The 17,053-nt window shown below is 45.3% G+C and overlaps 1 protein-coding gene across 2 annotated transcripts in view; it reads right to left on the bottom strand.

Moving 5' to 3' along the window:
- Nucleotides 1-17,053, bottom strand: part of PDE8A (phosphodiesterase 8A) — a 1,868,130-nt gene that overhangs the window by 1,125,631 nt on the left and 725,446 nt on the right. For both annotated transcript variants that reach the window (XM_069624978.1, XM_069624977.1), the window contains exon 2: nt 8,048-8,104. In XM_069624978.1, coding sequence (XP_069481079.1) covers nt 8,048-8,104 — 57 coding nt within the window. The remainder of the gene's footprint in view (nt 1-8,047; nt 8,105-17,053) is intronic.

The raw sequence follows: 17,053 nt of genomic DNA, 5'->3' as shown, positions 1-17,053 counted from the left end.
AGTTATTGGACTCTAGTAACTCATCAAACTGGCCCACATTGGCCAAAAAGGTGGCTCACTTTGACCCAATAAATATGGGCCCACACAAGCATTTTGCGTTCTTGATTAAGCCATGGACCTATTGCCCTATATAGGCCAGTCCGAGCAGCCTGCAGTGGTGCATGGAGGTTAGCTGCCTTATTTATCACGAGGCAAGCAGCCAGAGCGAGTAGTAAGCTTTACACTGGCCAGTTTGGGGACTGGAACCATGGGGGCAGTTGCTGGACCTCCTCCCCCCAAAGAGGCTCGAGGCCTCACTTGTTTGTAAAGGCGAAAGGCCCCAACGCTGTCCCTGATTGCTGGGCTGGGTGTTGGCAAGTGGCTGAGCTGGCATTTGTTCGGCTGTCGATTCTCGAGCCCCCCCCCTCCCCACAGTGAGTGTGCATTGTTGTGGGTAGCCGGTAAATGAGTTGAAAGTGTAGAGGAAGATTAGGCAGAGAGGACCTTCCCACTTGATAAGAACGGCCCTGAGAGGTAAGCCTAGCCCAACGTTTTATTCTAAAAATATCTTGCAGCGAACCTTTACATTTTACAGACATTGCACTGATGTTATACTTCAGAGGTACATAGAAGTCATTTCTGCATTCTTGCTAATTCTATATCTTGGGGTACAACTAATTCTGGTGACATTCAATATTAGTACAAAATTGCTAATCAAGTTAGTTCATTTGCTAATCAAAAAATATTTTATTAGCAAAATCTGCTAATCAATTTTTGAAAACTAATTTATGCCTTGCAGATGTTAAAAAGCATAGGGGACAAGGCAGAGCCCTGAGGCACCCCACAGTGCAGTGTACAGGGTAAGGAAAGAAAAGGAGGAAGAGAAAGAAACTAGCTCCGATCAACCAGAAAAGATGTGAACCAGGCCAGCACGGGACCGGAGAGGCCTGCCGATGCCAGGCAGGACAACAAGATGGAGTGGTCGACAGTGTTGAAGGCCGCCGACAGGTTTAGAATGATTTGATTTATTTTCATTTTTAGTACCCGGCGAGAGTCAAGCAGAATGCAACACGCATTCTGACTGGCTCTCCCCGGATCCTTACCCGGCCGAGAATCCTTCGACTCTCGGCCGGGATTCCAGCCGCCTTGTCCTCGGCGAGGGATGTGGCAGCCCCTCAGCCAATGAGGAGGCTCAAGGCGGGGCCATCCCCGCTCCGAGCCTCCCCACGACTGGGACTCAGGTAAGCTTTTTTTATTTTTTATTTTTTTTCTTCCCTTCCCTCCCTCCTCCCTGCCCTCCCCACCCAACATACCTGCTTACCTGCTTGCTCCTGCATCCCCGGTGGGGGACGATAGCAGCCTCCAGCAGTGTGGAGACTCGGAGCGGGGCCATCCCCTCCACACGGCTGGAAGCTTCCATCGTCCCCCGCCGGGGACGCAGGTACCTTTTTTTTTCATCCCCTCCCTCCCAACCCCACTTACCTTCTGCTTCTTTTTCGGGAGCGGACGCGCTAGGAACACTTGTGATCCCAGCGCGTCCGCTCCCGATGGCCGCTATGGAAAGGGAAAACGGACTCAGTTTTCCCTTTGCATGGCGGCCATTTTCTTGGTCGTAAAATGCTTTTAGTGCCCCGGTCACGCACATAATGCGGGCCGGGCCTATAACTATGCTCGACCTATAACTATGGGGCCCGGGGCATTACCTGAGTCAGTAATGCCCCCGCCGCTCGGGTCATATTGCTTATGTATAGCGCACTTGCAGCCCAGAGGCATCGAGGCGCTGTTACATGAAGTTGTATGAAGATTTGATTAGATGGCAACAAATAAGCGTTAGCAGGCTTGGCTACAGAAGTACAAGGTGATAGAGCAACGGTGCATATGCAATACATGGGAAGCAAGCATTTAAGCAGATTCTGTACTTAACAGAGTGTGTCATCATTAAACAAAAAGCTTGGTTTTGATAGCTTTGCAGAATGCTAGGTGGGAATCCATCATACACAAGTGAGTGGGAAGAGCATTCCAATGTGATGCGGCCATAGTGGGGAAATTGGAGCCACCCACACAGATTCTATCAGGGCTCCAATTCCACCCTGGGCAACCAGCATGGTCAGGTCATCAACCACAGACAGCAGGACACTGTCCTTTTCTCGGCCCGGCTGAAAACCAGACTGAAAGGAGTCAAAGAAATCAGAGGTTTCAAGAAAGGAAGAAAGGAGACACCAAGTACTCAAGCAACTTCATAAAAAAGGGAGAATGGAGATAGGATGAAAGTTAGACAAATCCAATGCATTCAGTGACTTTTTTTAAGAAGGGGGATAACGGTTGCCTGTTTCAGTTCAATAGGAATTGAACCTGACTGACGAGCAAGATTTACTGCTTTCCATGACCCAGGAGATCATGTCTGGCATAATACCTTTGATAATGATCAAAGCAATCAGGTTGGAGGGGACAGCAGACTTAAGAGAACTCCAGAAACTGGGAGCAGGCATGGGTGGAGGTACCTGCTATCTGCGCAGGAGGTATGTTAACAGTACTGTGCACACCAAGGTGGATATTCTTCCTGATTTCAGCAACCTTGGTAATGAAGTCGGAGAGTGAGTCACAAAGGTTTGGGTGGTTAAAACGGCAAGGCAGAGGCATGTAGTAGAAGAAAACGACATAAAGAATAATTCTTTGGACTGATTAAGGGCCTGCTCTACTTTCTGAGTGAAAACATTTTGTGTGGCCATCCGGATATCCAGATGATACTCTGTGGTAAGCTGCCAAAACACTGTCTTCTCTGTGGAGCCGTATGAGTGATGCCACTTACACTCGGTCTGCCTAAGTTGCAGACAAGCTGCTTTAAGTTGATCTGCGAACTGTGGCTCAGAGAGGCGTCTACGAGCTTGATTGAGTTTAAGTGGAGCCACCTGATTAGCCACATCAACTTGTGTCGCAGAGAAAAGATACATTAATCGTCAAGGTGAGCCTACACCTGTACACAATCATGGACAACAGCAGGTTGTGGTCCACTGGGCGACAAATGCACCTCAAGATGCCAGCAGGAAGAGGTTTGGCAGATACTACTGACCCAGACACACGGAAAGGTATAAGCAAATGATCGGATCACAGCACCTGCTTACCTGAAGAGACACGAATACTAAATTCAGATGAAAAAGGTTGAATAGGCCACCCTGCACATGAGTAGATTCACACACCGACTGATAGAACCCTAAATCCAATATAGCTTAAAAAAGCTGAGCCAATGCTGCAGTCTGCAGGGGGGTGGGAGGGTATACCTCATATTGAGGCGTGGTGCATGCTGAAACTGAAAGTTCCATTTCCCGGAGACATCAAGGACCTGATAATGAAGATAACGATTATCTACTGGGACTTTTAAGTCAACATCCCGAGAGATATTCAAGAAACTGATTTCTAAAATAAAGATTGCATGCTGGGAATTAAGTCAAAGTCCTCACCGACAGTGAAGAAAAAGATAATGTGAGAGTGTGGAACTTAAAAGGAAAGTCTACAGAGATAGTTCAGAAAATGATCCATAAGAGCAAGACTGCATGCTGGGTCTGGAATGCTAAATCCCCAGTGATATTGAAGAACCAGATTACTAAGTAATGGATTGTAGGCTGGGCTTTACAGAGAGACGTTCAAGAAACTGATCACTAAGAGAAAGATCAGCTGCTGGGACTTGAAGATGAAGCCTCTCCAGATATTCAAGGAACAAACACATGAAAGAAACTCTATGGGCAACCCAGAGACATGTTATGGAGTTCTGGAAGGCTTGACAACCCTTTAATTACAATAAAAAATGCTGACTCTACTTTGGGTTTTACGTAATCGTTTTAAGAAATTGACAAAGATGTCAGCACTAAGGCTTAGGAGGCTGCACCTTACAAATTGTGACTTAATCTGATATAAGACAATTTATCTGTACGAAGAGGACAGTAACCTGCCAGTCATAAAGGAATTATGGAGGAAGTGCCTTTAGCCCATCACGGTTTTGCTGTACATACCTCTGGCATGTAAGAACTTCGCCTATGGCATGCCATAACAGTACCCTAGTTAATATATGGTTAAGTAAGTATAGTTTGGCTGTCTTAGTAACCATCAGTTACTTTATTAATATGCACCTATTGTAGGTTATCTGTATCATTTATATCACTTCCAGTGAGGTCATCAGGTAGAAAAGCCATACAACATCACTCTGCACTCACGGCAGGTGTTTTTGTGTTCATCAGAAAAAAATCAGGATAATATCTCTTCATCAAGCAGTTGTGGATTTTCTAATCGGCTATTTATATAAAGAATAATGTTGTAAAAGGCTGCACAGATAAGAGCATGTTATGTTTGGCTGTGTTAGGCCACAGTGCCAAGAATGTAGGTCTATTGCCCATTCATCCATTTACCAAACTACCACACAAGTCCCATTCCTTATATCTGAACAATCACTGTTATGAACTAACACCAATGCATATATCAACTTGACCATACAAATTGAATTGCTTGGTTGCAGAGGACACTGATTTCTTCAATTGCATTTCTTGGTCACCAAAGACCCAGTGAGGTCATACAATTGCATTATTTGTTTGCCAAAGACCCTGTTATTTCTTAAATTACAATGTTGGTCACCTAGGATCCTGTGATTGTAAAAATTGTATTTCCTGGTAGCATAGGACCCTGTGGTCCCCTATATCCTCCTGATCACTCCTTGCATACCATGGTAATGCCAAACCTGCAACTCCTTCTTACTGTTCTTTCCCCCTCTCTCCCTCTCCTATGGCCTCCGCTCAGTACATGTCTTTCTCCAATTCCCTGGCTACTCATCCCTGGTCACCCTATTCCCAAATGAATGCATCACCTCCCAAATGATACTCATGCTGCTCCTCTCTCTCTCATCTCATTTACGATAACCTTATCTACCCTTCCCGCTTCCCTTCAAGTATTCCAACAACAACCTCCTCTACCTCCATTTCCCCAACTGGCCTCCCTGGAATCTCTGCAATGGCCAATCTCTCTGCAAGGAATCCTGCTTTCTCAGGAATGTATTTCGATTCCCATCACCCCAAACTCTTGCTGATGGGTATCACTAAAAACTGGACTCCCTCCAAAGACACCACCCCGGGGGCCAGCCTTCACACAGATTTTGCCTCTCTCTCTCACTCCCCTCGTCTCTTCAACAAGGTGGCAGTGTTGGTCTCACCATCAGCAAGGATGCACTATCGGCACTCCCTCCCCTCTTGTATTCCAATCCGTTCTCCTTCGAACAGATCTAGGTCCAACTTCACACTACCAACCCCATTACTGTCCTCCTAATCTATAGCCAACCAGGCACACATACTTTCTAATCTTAACCACGTACCTGAAATGCTCCCAGTGGATGTCCCTGCTGTCATAATGAGTGACCTCAACCCTCTCCAATATGAATAAGGCCCAACAGTTTCAACTTGACTCTGCTCTCTCTGACAAATCACTTGACAAGCTACATAACTCTCCAACCCACACCAAAGCAACTGTCTTTTTCTCATATTCCTCTCATCCACCAGAGTATTCTCCGCTCCCAAAATTGACCCTTGCCATATGACCACTAATTCACTTCGATTTTTCTATTCTTCCCCACACTCCCACCCCTCACTAATATATCAACCAAATGTAAATTCAAGCCCTCCTACATCGACCCCTGCCTCAACCAATTCAATATCTCACGTCAAGATCTCCTCCACATTCTCACTCCATTGAACTCACCTTTAATGCAATGCTGCAGTGGCTATCCACCTCCAATGATCATTACCCAGCCTGTTCCTTTACCCCATTCAAACCATGTCCTCAAGCATGGATATGCCCCCTCATCGAGCTGCTGAAGATAAAAATGTGTCGCTGCTTAGCGATCTGCCATGGTTCTCACTGCCTACACTCTCTACAGACCCTTACTACAGTTCTCGACATAATGCTCTTATTAAACCAATCGTTTCCTCTCTCTGCTTGCGCCCTTGGAAACTATCCATGGCTCTCCAGACATGCTTCCCCTCCCACACGAGCGGCTCAATAATAATAAAAATAAAAATGTCCTCCTCTCTTTGCAGAGAATGTTGCCTTGTACTTCTCCACTAAAATCATTACAATACGAGACACCTGGTCTACCCTTCTATCTCTACCACCCTGTCCCTCATTCTCCCCTGCTCCCAACTGCTCCACACTCTCATCTCCATCTTTCTTCTCCCTCCCCTCTCCACTAAACATCTATCCATCCTTCAACTCTACCAACCAATCTTGCGTTCCAATTGACACCTACACATCACAAAGTGTGAAGGAGCTTACATGTCCCTTCTGCTCACCTCGCCACCTTATTCAACATCTCTCTCTCAACTGGTATCTTCCTAGACTGTTAGAAAACAGTCACAGTCATAACTCTTCTAAAGAAACAACACCTCATTCTTCAAACTGGTCTCTCTTCTTACCTTCCACTCCAAAATCCTGAATGAGCGTTTTCTTCAACCACATAGTCAAGTATCTCTAGGTAAACTCACTTGCAGACCACCCTCGATCCAGAATTCCATTCCAAGCACTCCGCCAAGACTGAGTCTTCCATGTTACCAATACGCGTACTGCTGCTCACCACGCTCAACTCTCCTCCATTGTCATTCTTCCAGTCCTTTCAGTTGCCTTTGACACAGTGGATCATCCCTCTCTCCTTCAAAGTCGTTCCATTCTTGATATCAAGGATACCGTACTTAACTTGGTGTCATCTTATCTCTCTGACCTCTCCTTCATCTCATGGGATTCAAATGCCTCCTGCCCCCACACCACTCTCAATGAGTGTCCATCAAGGATCAGTGGCTGGCCCACTTCTCTTCACACCAAAAACCTCCTCACTTGGCAAACTCATTTACACCTAAGGCTTTAGCCATAAACTCTTTAACTCTTTGCTGACTATACTAAAGATATTAGTCTTCTTCATCCCCGCAATCTCTGGATTCATAATCAACCACCATCCGGCCACTGGATGGCTCTACACTGTCTCATGGTATACTCTTCAAAGATGGAAGACCTCTTTTCTCCATGCGTATCCCACTCTCTCCTTTCCCATCTCTCACCACCGCCCCCCTGCTGACCTCCTCATCCCCTTAGTCTGGTCTCGCAACCTTGGGGATCTCATTGACAGGGACCTGAAACCCTAGTGGTTCTTCATGACCACTACTAGCGCCGCCAGTTTCAAACAACTAATCAATAAAGAAATCTGCCCACACTTCACGCACCACTCAACTGGAAACATTTACATCTAATCTTGTGTTCAGCAAACTGAACTACTGTGTGAGCCCACTTTTTGATCTATCACTCTGCTATTTTGCTCCTCACAATAAAACTGTCAACCTTGTCAAACACACCCTTTTTAACATACCCAGATCCTCCCTCACCTCTAGCTACTGTCACCACCCTGGATGGCTTTCAAAGCAAAAATCGATTTTCAAATTCCTGCTACTCATCTATAAATCTATTCATGGTTTTGCCAACCACTACCTCACAGAACGCATCTCAGTGTCCTCTCCCTCTTGAACTCTCCACTTCTCGACTCTTCACAACCTATCAGTTCCTCCTCTCCACCATGCCTCAACCCGCTTTAATTTTCCCTACTTACCCGACTCCACTGGAATGCTCTCACCAGCCATCAAAGCTATCCTTTTAGCAGAACGCTTCAAAACAAGGCTGAAACACCACCTGCTAGCAATGCAAGGAGGTCCCCAAACTCACCAAAGCAAACTAACCATCCAGCTCACCTCTCCTGCATTCTGCCCACAGACTACTCTACTCAATTTGTATATATAAGAAGACTGGCCTCAGTCTCCCAATGGTAAACATTTTTGCGATGTCCTGCAGTCCTTGTACCTGGTTTATGTTTCTATTTTTGCCCTTTCACCACACTATACACATCATTAAATACAATGCATTATGTTAATGGCACCTTTCTCGAGGACGGCCTCTGTTCTAGGTTACTGCCTACTTGGTAAGACATTTATGTTTGGAATAGCACCCTGGTCTTAGATAAACAAATACATTTATTTCCCATAGTGATCCTTACCTGAAGTTGATCTTGGTGAAGTTTCATGGGTCCAAACTGCACCTCCGTTACTGCTGCCTATAAAACAAAAGGAAACGTTACCTTCATGGTTTTTGCTTTCCTTTCTTCAAAACCGGTTGGGCATTTGCGGTTGCTTGAAGACCTTTCAATGGGGCCCAATGTCCCTTGATGCTCTTGACATACCCTTATATATAGGATGTTACCATCCATAACTCCTGGAACCATCTTTTTATTATTATAACCTTATATACACAGGAATATGCATATGCTCATATGGTTGAATGGTGGGTGTTGTATAGGAGGTGTAAGAAAGGCATGGTATCAAACAGTGAAGACAGACAAGTGATCACAGTTCAAGGGTGTTTATTGAACTTCAATGGGTTGAACGCCCATCTAACCCTAAATCTAAGGATGGGAGCAAGCTATGACCATCAAGTAATAATAATGCAGGCCTAGTGGAGTCTCTGTCAAAATAAAAGGGCTTATACTAATAAACCTATTGCCAATCCTTACTTCTAAATACAAATGGTGTGGGAAAACTATGTATGCAAAAGAAACGTTTTCAGGAAACAATATGTCAGGATAGTTGAGCAGTTTGCTTTCCTTCCCCATGTTTTCAGCACGGGACAAGGTGGCTCACTCGAGCTTCACAGAAACTCTGGATTCTCTGCCACGAGGATGCAGTTCAAAACATAGGTATCTGGGCCTTCTGCGCCAAAGTCTCTTTCCCAATAAAAGTTTCTTATTGCAGAGTGTCTGGCATAACAAAAAAGTACCAAAGTTACCTTCTCATCAGGATTTTCACATTCACAAGTTCTCTGGTTTATTGTTCACCATGGGTCTCCCTCAGTTGGGCTCGGACCCCCTTAAACTTAAGTTCACAATTGGTCTCCCTCGATCGGGCTTGGACTGTATAATCTCACTTTCTTTGCTTTCTTTTTGTTATCAAAATTCGAAGACTTTCGAATGTGCAATGGATTTTTCTTAAACCATTGCAGGACCACTTCGATTCACTTCATCCATAAGTTTCATTTTACTGCTTTTGTTTCTACCACTTCTTCGCTGGGTACATCACAAAAGAGACCTTCGATTGAGCACAACCGCGGTGCCGGATCACTCTGTTACATTGTCTTGTACCTTCTCAAACATTCATCAGCAATTGAGCGTCTTTCATCACACAATGTTGTCGCTGGCAACCTTGACTTCAACACAGACCGGTCTTGCATCGGTCTCCCCGACTCACCAGCTGTGTTGATTTCTCTGGCGCTGCTTTGGTCCTCGAGCCAAGGACGGTACCACAGCAGCTGTTGCTCCATCCCAACTCGGCCAGTCATGCACGTGGGCCCCAGGTATCTCCAACACACAAGGCAGGATTCTTCAGTCTGGTTTCCTGGCCTTATGCCTTTTAATCTGAGGTTTTCTGTAAAGTAACGGTTTCTTGCCGGAAAGGTCAAGGGTATCTCCCTCCTTGTTCTCCCTACTCGGTTTGCCGCCTTTCTCCCCCCATTTAGCTGCCGTCTGGAAAACACTGTTCCTTTGTGTGCTTTGCCTCGCTCAGAGTGTGCTCTCGTGCTCCGCCTTTTATCTATGTGGGGAAGCTTAATGGAAGTCAGGTGCGAGTTGTTAACAGTAATTGCCTGCTTTTCCTGGCCATAGTAGTGGGACATATCAGGTATAAAGCTCAGGTATGAGTCCGTTTTCTCCCACAGGAGGCTGTCTGTGTGAAACTATTTGTGTAGGGAAAGGGGGGTGGAGTAGGTTTACAGTTACCAGGTATCCTACCTGGTAGGATGGAGTAAAGGTGTTATGGGTGGGATACCGCGTCTCGCTATCAGGTGTCCCACTCCCACTTCCCGAAGACCCCTCACCCAGGTGATCCTACCGCACTGGTCCACCCCCAGGGTCTGGATCCAAAGGCGATGGCCAGGCCCTGGCCACCTGAGAGAGCAAGCCCTGGGGACTAGCGGATGAGGCACCCTCTGGTTTCTCACAGAGGCAGTGCAAGAACTAGGATTATCGGAATCACCATGAAGGTAATTGACCTTTACTCTATCATTCTACTCTTTGTCCTTTCCAACTAGACAGAAACCAGATTATACAACCTTGAGGTCCTGGGGGACGGTGACAACATATGTTTATGTTTATTAGGATTATATAGCGCTTTAATCCAAACCGCTTTACAATATAACAAGGTACAATAATGAAAGAAGCATATTTACAATCATGAAACAAACCAGCAAGACAATATTCCGGGGGAGTGAGAAGGAAGAGGAAAGGAGGGTGGAAAGGAGATAGGAGAGATAGTAGGGAAGGGGGGAGTGGAGAAGGGCTTTCAAGGAGGTGCGGAAGGAGGAGTAGGTGGAGATGGAGCAGATTGAGAGAGGTAAGGAATTCCAATGAAGGGGGGCCAAGAGCTGAAAGGAACGGAAGCGTGAGGAGGCACATGGGGAAGGGAGTACAGTGAGTAAGAAGAGGCGAGAAACATATGGCAAAAGAGTTCCGGCAAAAGTATTGCCAGCAACCATTGCCAAAATGTCTCATGGAAGAGACCGCCAAAGAATCATTTTTTCAGGCAGCATGAGAAGTGGCCCACGTGGGTGCCATACAAATTTACAAGATTGGAAATGTCTCTGGAAATCTAAAAATTATGCATTTGCTCAGTGTCAAATGTGTGCACAGCCTCTGGGGTAAGGCAATACCTTCAGCTCCTTGAATCATGAAATACAGGAAACTTATGCACCTGGCTTAGGGCACCTTATATGCATTCTTGCCTGGGAAAGCCCACCATGAGTTATCAAAAAAATTGAACTGTGGTTCATAATAGTGTTGTACGATTAAGATACAATTTAGGATTTCTTGCACATCAAGACAATAGCAAACATCTTCAGGGAAAGAAGCAGGAGGAGGTCTAGGTTTAAGAAATGCAAGACAAATGTCTTGGTTAAGGAGAAACATCCGACAACACCTTCTATATAAATGGTGGCACAATTCCAAGACATCTTATTCCTAGTCTCTGGATGAGCCTGAACCTCACTAATTCGTCTGACCAACATTATTCCAAGACAGAAGGTGAAGATCATGTGAAGCCATAGGATCAAAATATTTGGGCACCAAGGAACCCAGAACCAACCTATTATATATATATATATATATATATATATATATGAGAGAGAGAGAGAGAGAGAGAGAGAGAGAGAGAGAGAGAGAGAGAGAGAGAGAGAGAGAGAGAGAGAGATTCAGAAAGAGCATATCACCCAGAGAAATGCATTCCACACGCAAACATGATGCAAATTGAAGATGAGCATTCGGAAATGTTGCGAATAGGTTTCCTTTTGATTGACCCCAGTGGATAAAGATCATTTTAGACAGTGAATGTCTAAGCATAGTTTGTTTGTGGTATATGGTGCAGGCTCCCGGGAGGACGGGACAGAGTACCTTAGTATTTGTTCAAGTAAAACCGTACAATAGTATTTTCTGTGACGACTTTAGGCACCATTCCCTGCAACTGAAAAGGGAAAGGTTTCAATGCGGGGAAATCAGTTAAACATGAGGAAATGTATATGATGGACGCTACCAGAGGAGTAAATCCCAGGTTCGGACAATGAGCTTTCAGACCATATTGCGAAAAATGCATTTTTACTGTAATCTGATGAAGATGGCCATGAAATGTAAACTGCTCACCAGAAACAACCCCTGGATGGAGAATTCCACTTGCTCGGGAATAATCAAGTTCCCAGTTTTGTGACAAGTGTCATTGAGATTGTATAATTTTCTACCTTGCCAGAGGTATAAAAAGAAAACACTGGGCCATAATGCTTAATATCCGTTATTAAAATGTGTACGAGCAATCCAAACGGATGTCACTATTTCCTGACAACGTTCCAGTGTGTACAGTTGGGATTGTCTCAATTTACTTATTCCTTTGCATAGTTAAAAGTATTGCTTCTGATTGGCTGCTAGAAACCCCTTAATGTCCTATAGTGTTGCTACCAGTTTAATGAATATGGATGTCTTGATCTGCAGATGAAGCTCAATACAGCAAATCAGCCCATTTAGGGGAAAGATAAAATCTCCCCTGACAAAAAGAGGCTGCTACCATTGAGAGAGCTGTTGTAAACCCTCTTGGAACTGCGTCAACATGGAATAGCAGTCACCAGAATAAGTAATCAACACCTTGTATGGCAAATCTAAGAAACGTCCAGTGCCCTTCTAGAGCAAGACTATGGAAAAAGCTCATCATGGAGATTCAATGGACACATCCAGTCTCCTGTCATGCTGCCGCCAGATCAGAGCCAGAGCCACCATGTAAAATGATTCCACTCTAAGGAACAGAGTGATAATATAAAAATTAAGATCTAAGAGTCCTCAGAATTATGTTTGTCCATGGATGATAGAAAAATTAGATGCTCCAACTGGCCAGGGATAAATGGTCCTAGAGCATGGTCAAGCGATTTCTCTGACTCCTCAGATGTTGCTCAAGGAGTCCTTTATGAGTTAGATGATTGTCTTCGCATTTGGGTTGTGAATTGTCCTCAGTAGCGTTCCTGACTTTAAAAACTTACAAAGTATGCAGTGGCTTGTAAGATGTTTTTACTGAAGAAGAGGAAATACTGAAATTTCTTGGGGACTTGGATCATAATCAAACCTGTTCTACATTCTTTCAGCAACAGGTGACAATACAGTCTATCCAAGGTGCAACATTTGTACTCGCAACTAGCCATTGACTAATGGTATTTAACTCTTGCCAAGTTACAAATGGTGTGCTGTGTGTATGTATCGAATTGATGTGGAGAGTTACTTTTTTATTACTGGTTAATACCTTTCAACCTTACTTTTTTCCCCCTTGGTCTAGCCATCAATGTTTATCTAACAAAGCAGGTCTCTTGTCACTCTATATCTACAAGTGAATTAACAGATTGCGAAGTCCCATCAGTCATATCCTTATTGCCTGAAAAGCAAAAGGGAAACTATTCCACAGCTTCAACAGGGAGGAAATCAGCAAACGTATCAACGCTGTTCCACTTTTCGTATTTTTAGAGGGCTGAACTGGTCCGGTGGGTAACTGGTGTAAGGAACGGTTCTGATAGGTTTATTTCCCATAAGGCTTTAATCTCCTTACTCAATACAGAAGAAAACAGAAGCTGGCCCATCATGCTTTACCACAGCTGCAGTTACCATCGCAGATTGACTGTAAAGATTACCTTGCATTACAAGTGTGGTTCATCTTCAGGGCTTTGTATTTCAGACCTAAATATTTGGAAATGTGACAGCCAGTGTGATGTATCTTCTAGAAAGCCAAAGATTTGCCCAGAATAATTATATCTGGCTTGGGGCGGCAAATCTAGAGGAAAGGCATTCTGGTGGAGCGCTTTCAGGTGTAAGACTATTGAAGACCTGGAGACCATTTTCATGTACAAAATTGAAAAGCCTTGTTGGGTGGAAATTAGAGGCATCATAATTATAATTGATATCGGAGCATTTCCCACCTGGTACTGTATCATGTTGTGTTTGAATTGACTGAGGTGGCAAAACCTTGTCAACAAGATTTGGAGATGGAACTGGGGGTAACCTGAAGTAGAAAATAGAGAATGCTTAATTGCCCAAAGACTTTAAACATTGTGTGGAGGACACAAAATTGAGAATTCTGTCCCTCTCTCTGCACAATCCTACAAGAGTAGGAGGAGTAGGTGAGCCCTTTATCATCGACGGCCTTCTGTTGTACCTCTGCGACTGTCAGTAGTTAACAGGTAATTCGGCAGAGCAGGCTCTCTGCTACGTTAGGCAACGATTTCAGCATGCCCAGATCACAGTAATTTATTGTGAAGAAGCACTTGATAAATGGGTTGCCTTGAAACATATATGCACTTTATGGCACTTCCTGCGAGAATAGAAAAAAAAAGAATCACTCATAGTTAAAGAAAGGAATCTCTTCAGTTGTTTGGATAATTTTGTAATTCCATTGTCCTGTCAAATGAGTACGCCTTGAGGGAACTGTAGTAGCTCTGTTCTGCATGCATTTGTTTACAATTACGTTGCTTGATGGAGCTTCGGTGGTAGACAAAGTTCTGAAAAGAAGCATTGGAGGTGTCGTTTTGCTCTTTTCATTAGGATCTCTGCTCCAGAAACCAAGAACTTACCTCCAGGAGCTACTTGCCCGTTTATGTTCCTAGAAAGACTTTCTCTTAATCAGAGGGTTGAGGGCCACAGAATGTGTACGTCGGCCTTCAAAATGGCAGCGGTAGGCTGAAATGGTTTCGATACTAGGCACAGTACCACATTTCCCTTACCTGTATCAGACAACTTGGAACCACTACAAAATCATGCGGCATGCTCACGTGCATGACTGGGCATGTTTCAGAGAATGTGGTACCAACCCAGAACAAAGTTAGCAGGATGTCACCAGTGGAGATTACTGAAAAGCGTCACGCAGACTCTGTGTGGGCCAACCATGGAAGAGTGTCTGCTGGCGACAAGTACATTTGTGGAAATTGGTTGCCAACAACATGCACGAAGGCAGTGTTGGAAACAAATGCATTCTTGTATTCCTCTGGGAGTTACCAAAAGGACACGTCAAAAAAGGAATCAATAAGTTGAAGATACTTTTCCAAATCTGCCTATTGTGGGAAAAGACAACAGGAACAAGGAGCTGTGGTTGGTGATGTCCTATCTGTGGACGCGAGCCAGCTCATAAACGCTGCATGTTGAGCCCCATACAGCACTCATCTGAAATTAGATCATTTTCTGGTTTACCTGTGGTGCATGTAATTCCTCAACCAGTTGGGAAGGAGAGAGTTTAGAATTACAGAGAAATATTCTTTAGAATCCACATTTTTGAATACCAATCAATGATTAGATCTTCTGTTCATATTGTCATTATTTTTGCAAAAATCACTGCGGGTGTATATTTGCATCAACATTTCTAAATATAAACACTCCTCCACAAGAACAGTTCAGAAATATAACATAGTATCAATATTACACAATCGGCTCACTTTGATTATTAAGGCGTTCCATTTATAATTATAACATCTTAGCCACTCGAAAGTACAGAAATCTTTTGAAATATCCACACCTAAAACAATGGCCACAAAACAAAATTGAACACATTATTTAAAAACACACAGTAATCCTGGGGAACACGTGAAACAATTGCCTCTGACTCACAAATCGGTAATCATGAAAAGCTGAGTCAAAGTCAAGCAACAGCCACAGCCAAAGAATAACCATTTGGCAAATAATTAAGATGAGCTTGGACAATGCTAAACACAGCGGCCCTCATTACGACCCTGGCGGAAATCAACCGACCAGACCGCCATAGCGTAAATAGCGTTTCCGCCATTGCACGACGGAGCAAAGTGCGGCTCATTCCGACCCATCGGGCACGAGCACCACGCCATGGCGGAAGTGCAAAGTCCGCGATGGCGGAAATGACCCCAAAACGGCCCACACCGCCGCCGTACGGCGCCCTAGGTGCAATACCGCCACCCATCTTAGCGGACACCGCAGTGAGCGCCAACCGGAAAGTACGGTGACCGGAAATATACGGAAACGGAAGTAAAAGCATGGTCCCGGAACGGGAAACATCACGCCGTACACCTATAAAACCACAAATTCCACACAACCATTAAAAATACTACCCTGAGACACATCCCAACCCGTCATCCACCCTAGTGAAACCAAGAAAAATGGGAAAAGTAGCGAAGAAAGCGTGCGACCGCAAGCGGCAGGTCCACTTCTCCCGTGAGGAACTCACCGTGCTCACAGAGACCCTCCAGGAGAATGCTGCCGCTGTCTTCTCCACGCAAATGACCAGGACGGCACTTGCGAACAAGAAGGCCATATGGGCCCTGGTGGCACAGCGGGTAAGTGCGGTGGGGACCGCACCCCGCAACCCACAGCAATGCAGAAAGCGATGGGACGACCTGCGGATACGCGTCCGTAGCATACTTTCTGCCAACCGCAACATTGCCACAGCTACCGGGGGAGGATCGGAATCACCCATCAAGTTGACCCCCTGGGAAGAAATCTGTGCCTCCACCATTGGAATGGAGAGCATAGAGGGAGTCGGAGGGATGGAGAAAGGAGTGCAGACATCCGAAGAATCAGGTAGGTGTCCCAAATAAAACAATGCCAAAACCACAATGTCCAATCATGTGAAGTACCACGTGTCCACATAGTGCAACAGTAACACATGTCCAGGAGAACGTCCACATACATAGGCCTGATAGCACACTTTAAAACTCACATCAAATACATAAATAATTAAAAATCCTAAAAACACCCTCTACACGTGCAGCAGGCACACCCTAACTGCAGGCTGCAAAACAACTGCACCCTCACTCCACACACAAATGAAACCACCTCCAAGGCCCCGACCCAAATCACCCTCAGGTACCACCCCAATGCATGTGATACATTGCCATTCCAATTCCCACAGACCCATTAATAACGCTCGCCCTCCTTTACTCCACCACAGGGTCCGATCCAAACGACGAGCTCCAGGACACCCCTACTAGCACACCTGCAAAGAGGGCCAAGACCAACGGCCAAAGACCCTCCACCTCAGCTGCACGCATCAAGACACGGAAGCAGCACAAATCAAGTGGCAGCACACAGGAGGGAACTCCAACAGGCACCCCAGCAGCCAGCATGCCCACAACAGCACCACCACAGGTCCCCCCAATGGATGCCACAGTAGGCACTGCTTCTGGTGGCAGCAGCACCATAGGTGACACTGCATTAATGGCAGCATGCTCCGACACAGAAAACGGGGATGTCGAAGTTAGATCTATCCATGACCTGTCTCAATCCCCCTGTCTGTTCCATCCCGTACACCATGAGGATACCACGCAGGGGCACCCACAAGACGACGACTGGCCATCCCCCACAAGCCCTGTGGCAAGGCAACATGAGGTGATCAGCCACTCTGTGACACCACCGCAAATGGCCATGGCCCAGCAGAGGCAACAGTCCCTCGACCAGGTAATCGTGCAACAGCAGCAACTG

This window comes from Ambystoma mexicanum, chromosome 11, assembly GCF_040938575.1.
Source record: "Ambystoma mexicanum isolate Mex_15411 chromosome 11, UKY_AmexF1_1, whole genome shotgun sequence".
NCBI lineage: Eukaryota > Metazoa > Chordata > Amphibia > Caudata > Ambystomatidae > Ambystoma > Ambystoma mexicanum.
The sequence above is the reverse complement of the archived record's forward strand: the minus strand, read 5'-3'. Positions and strand labels throughout refer to the sequence as shown.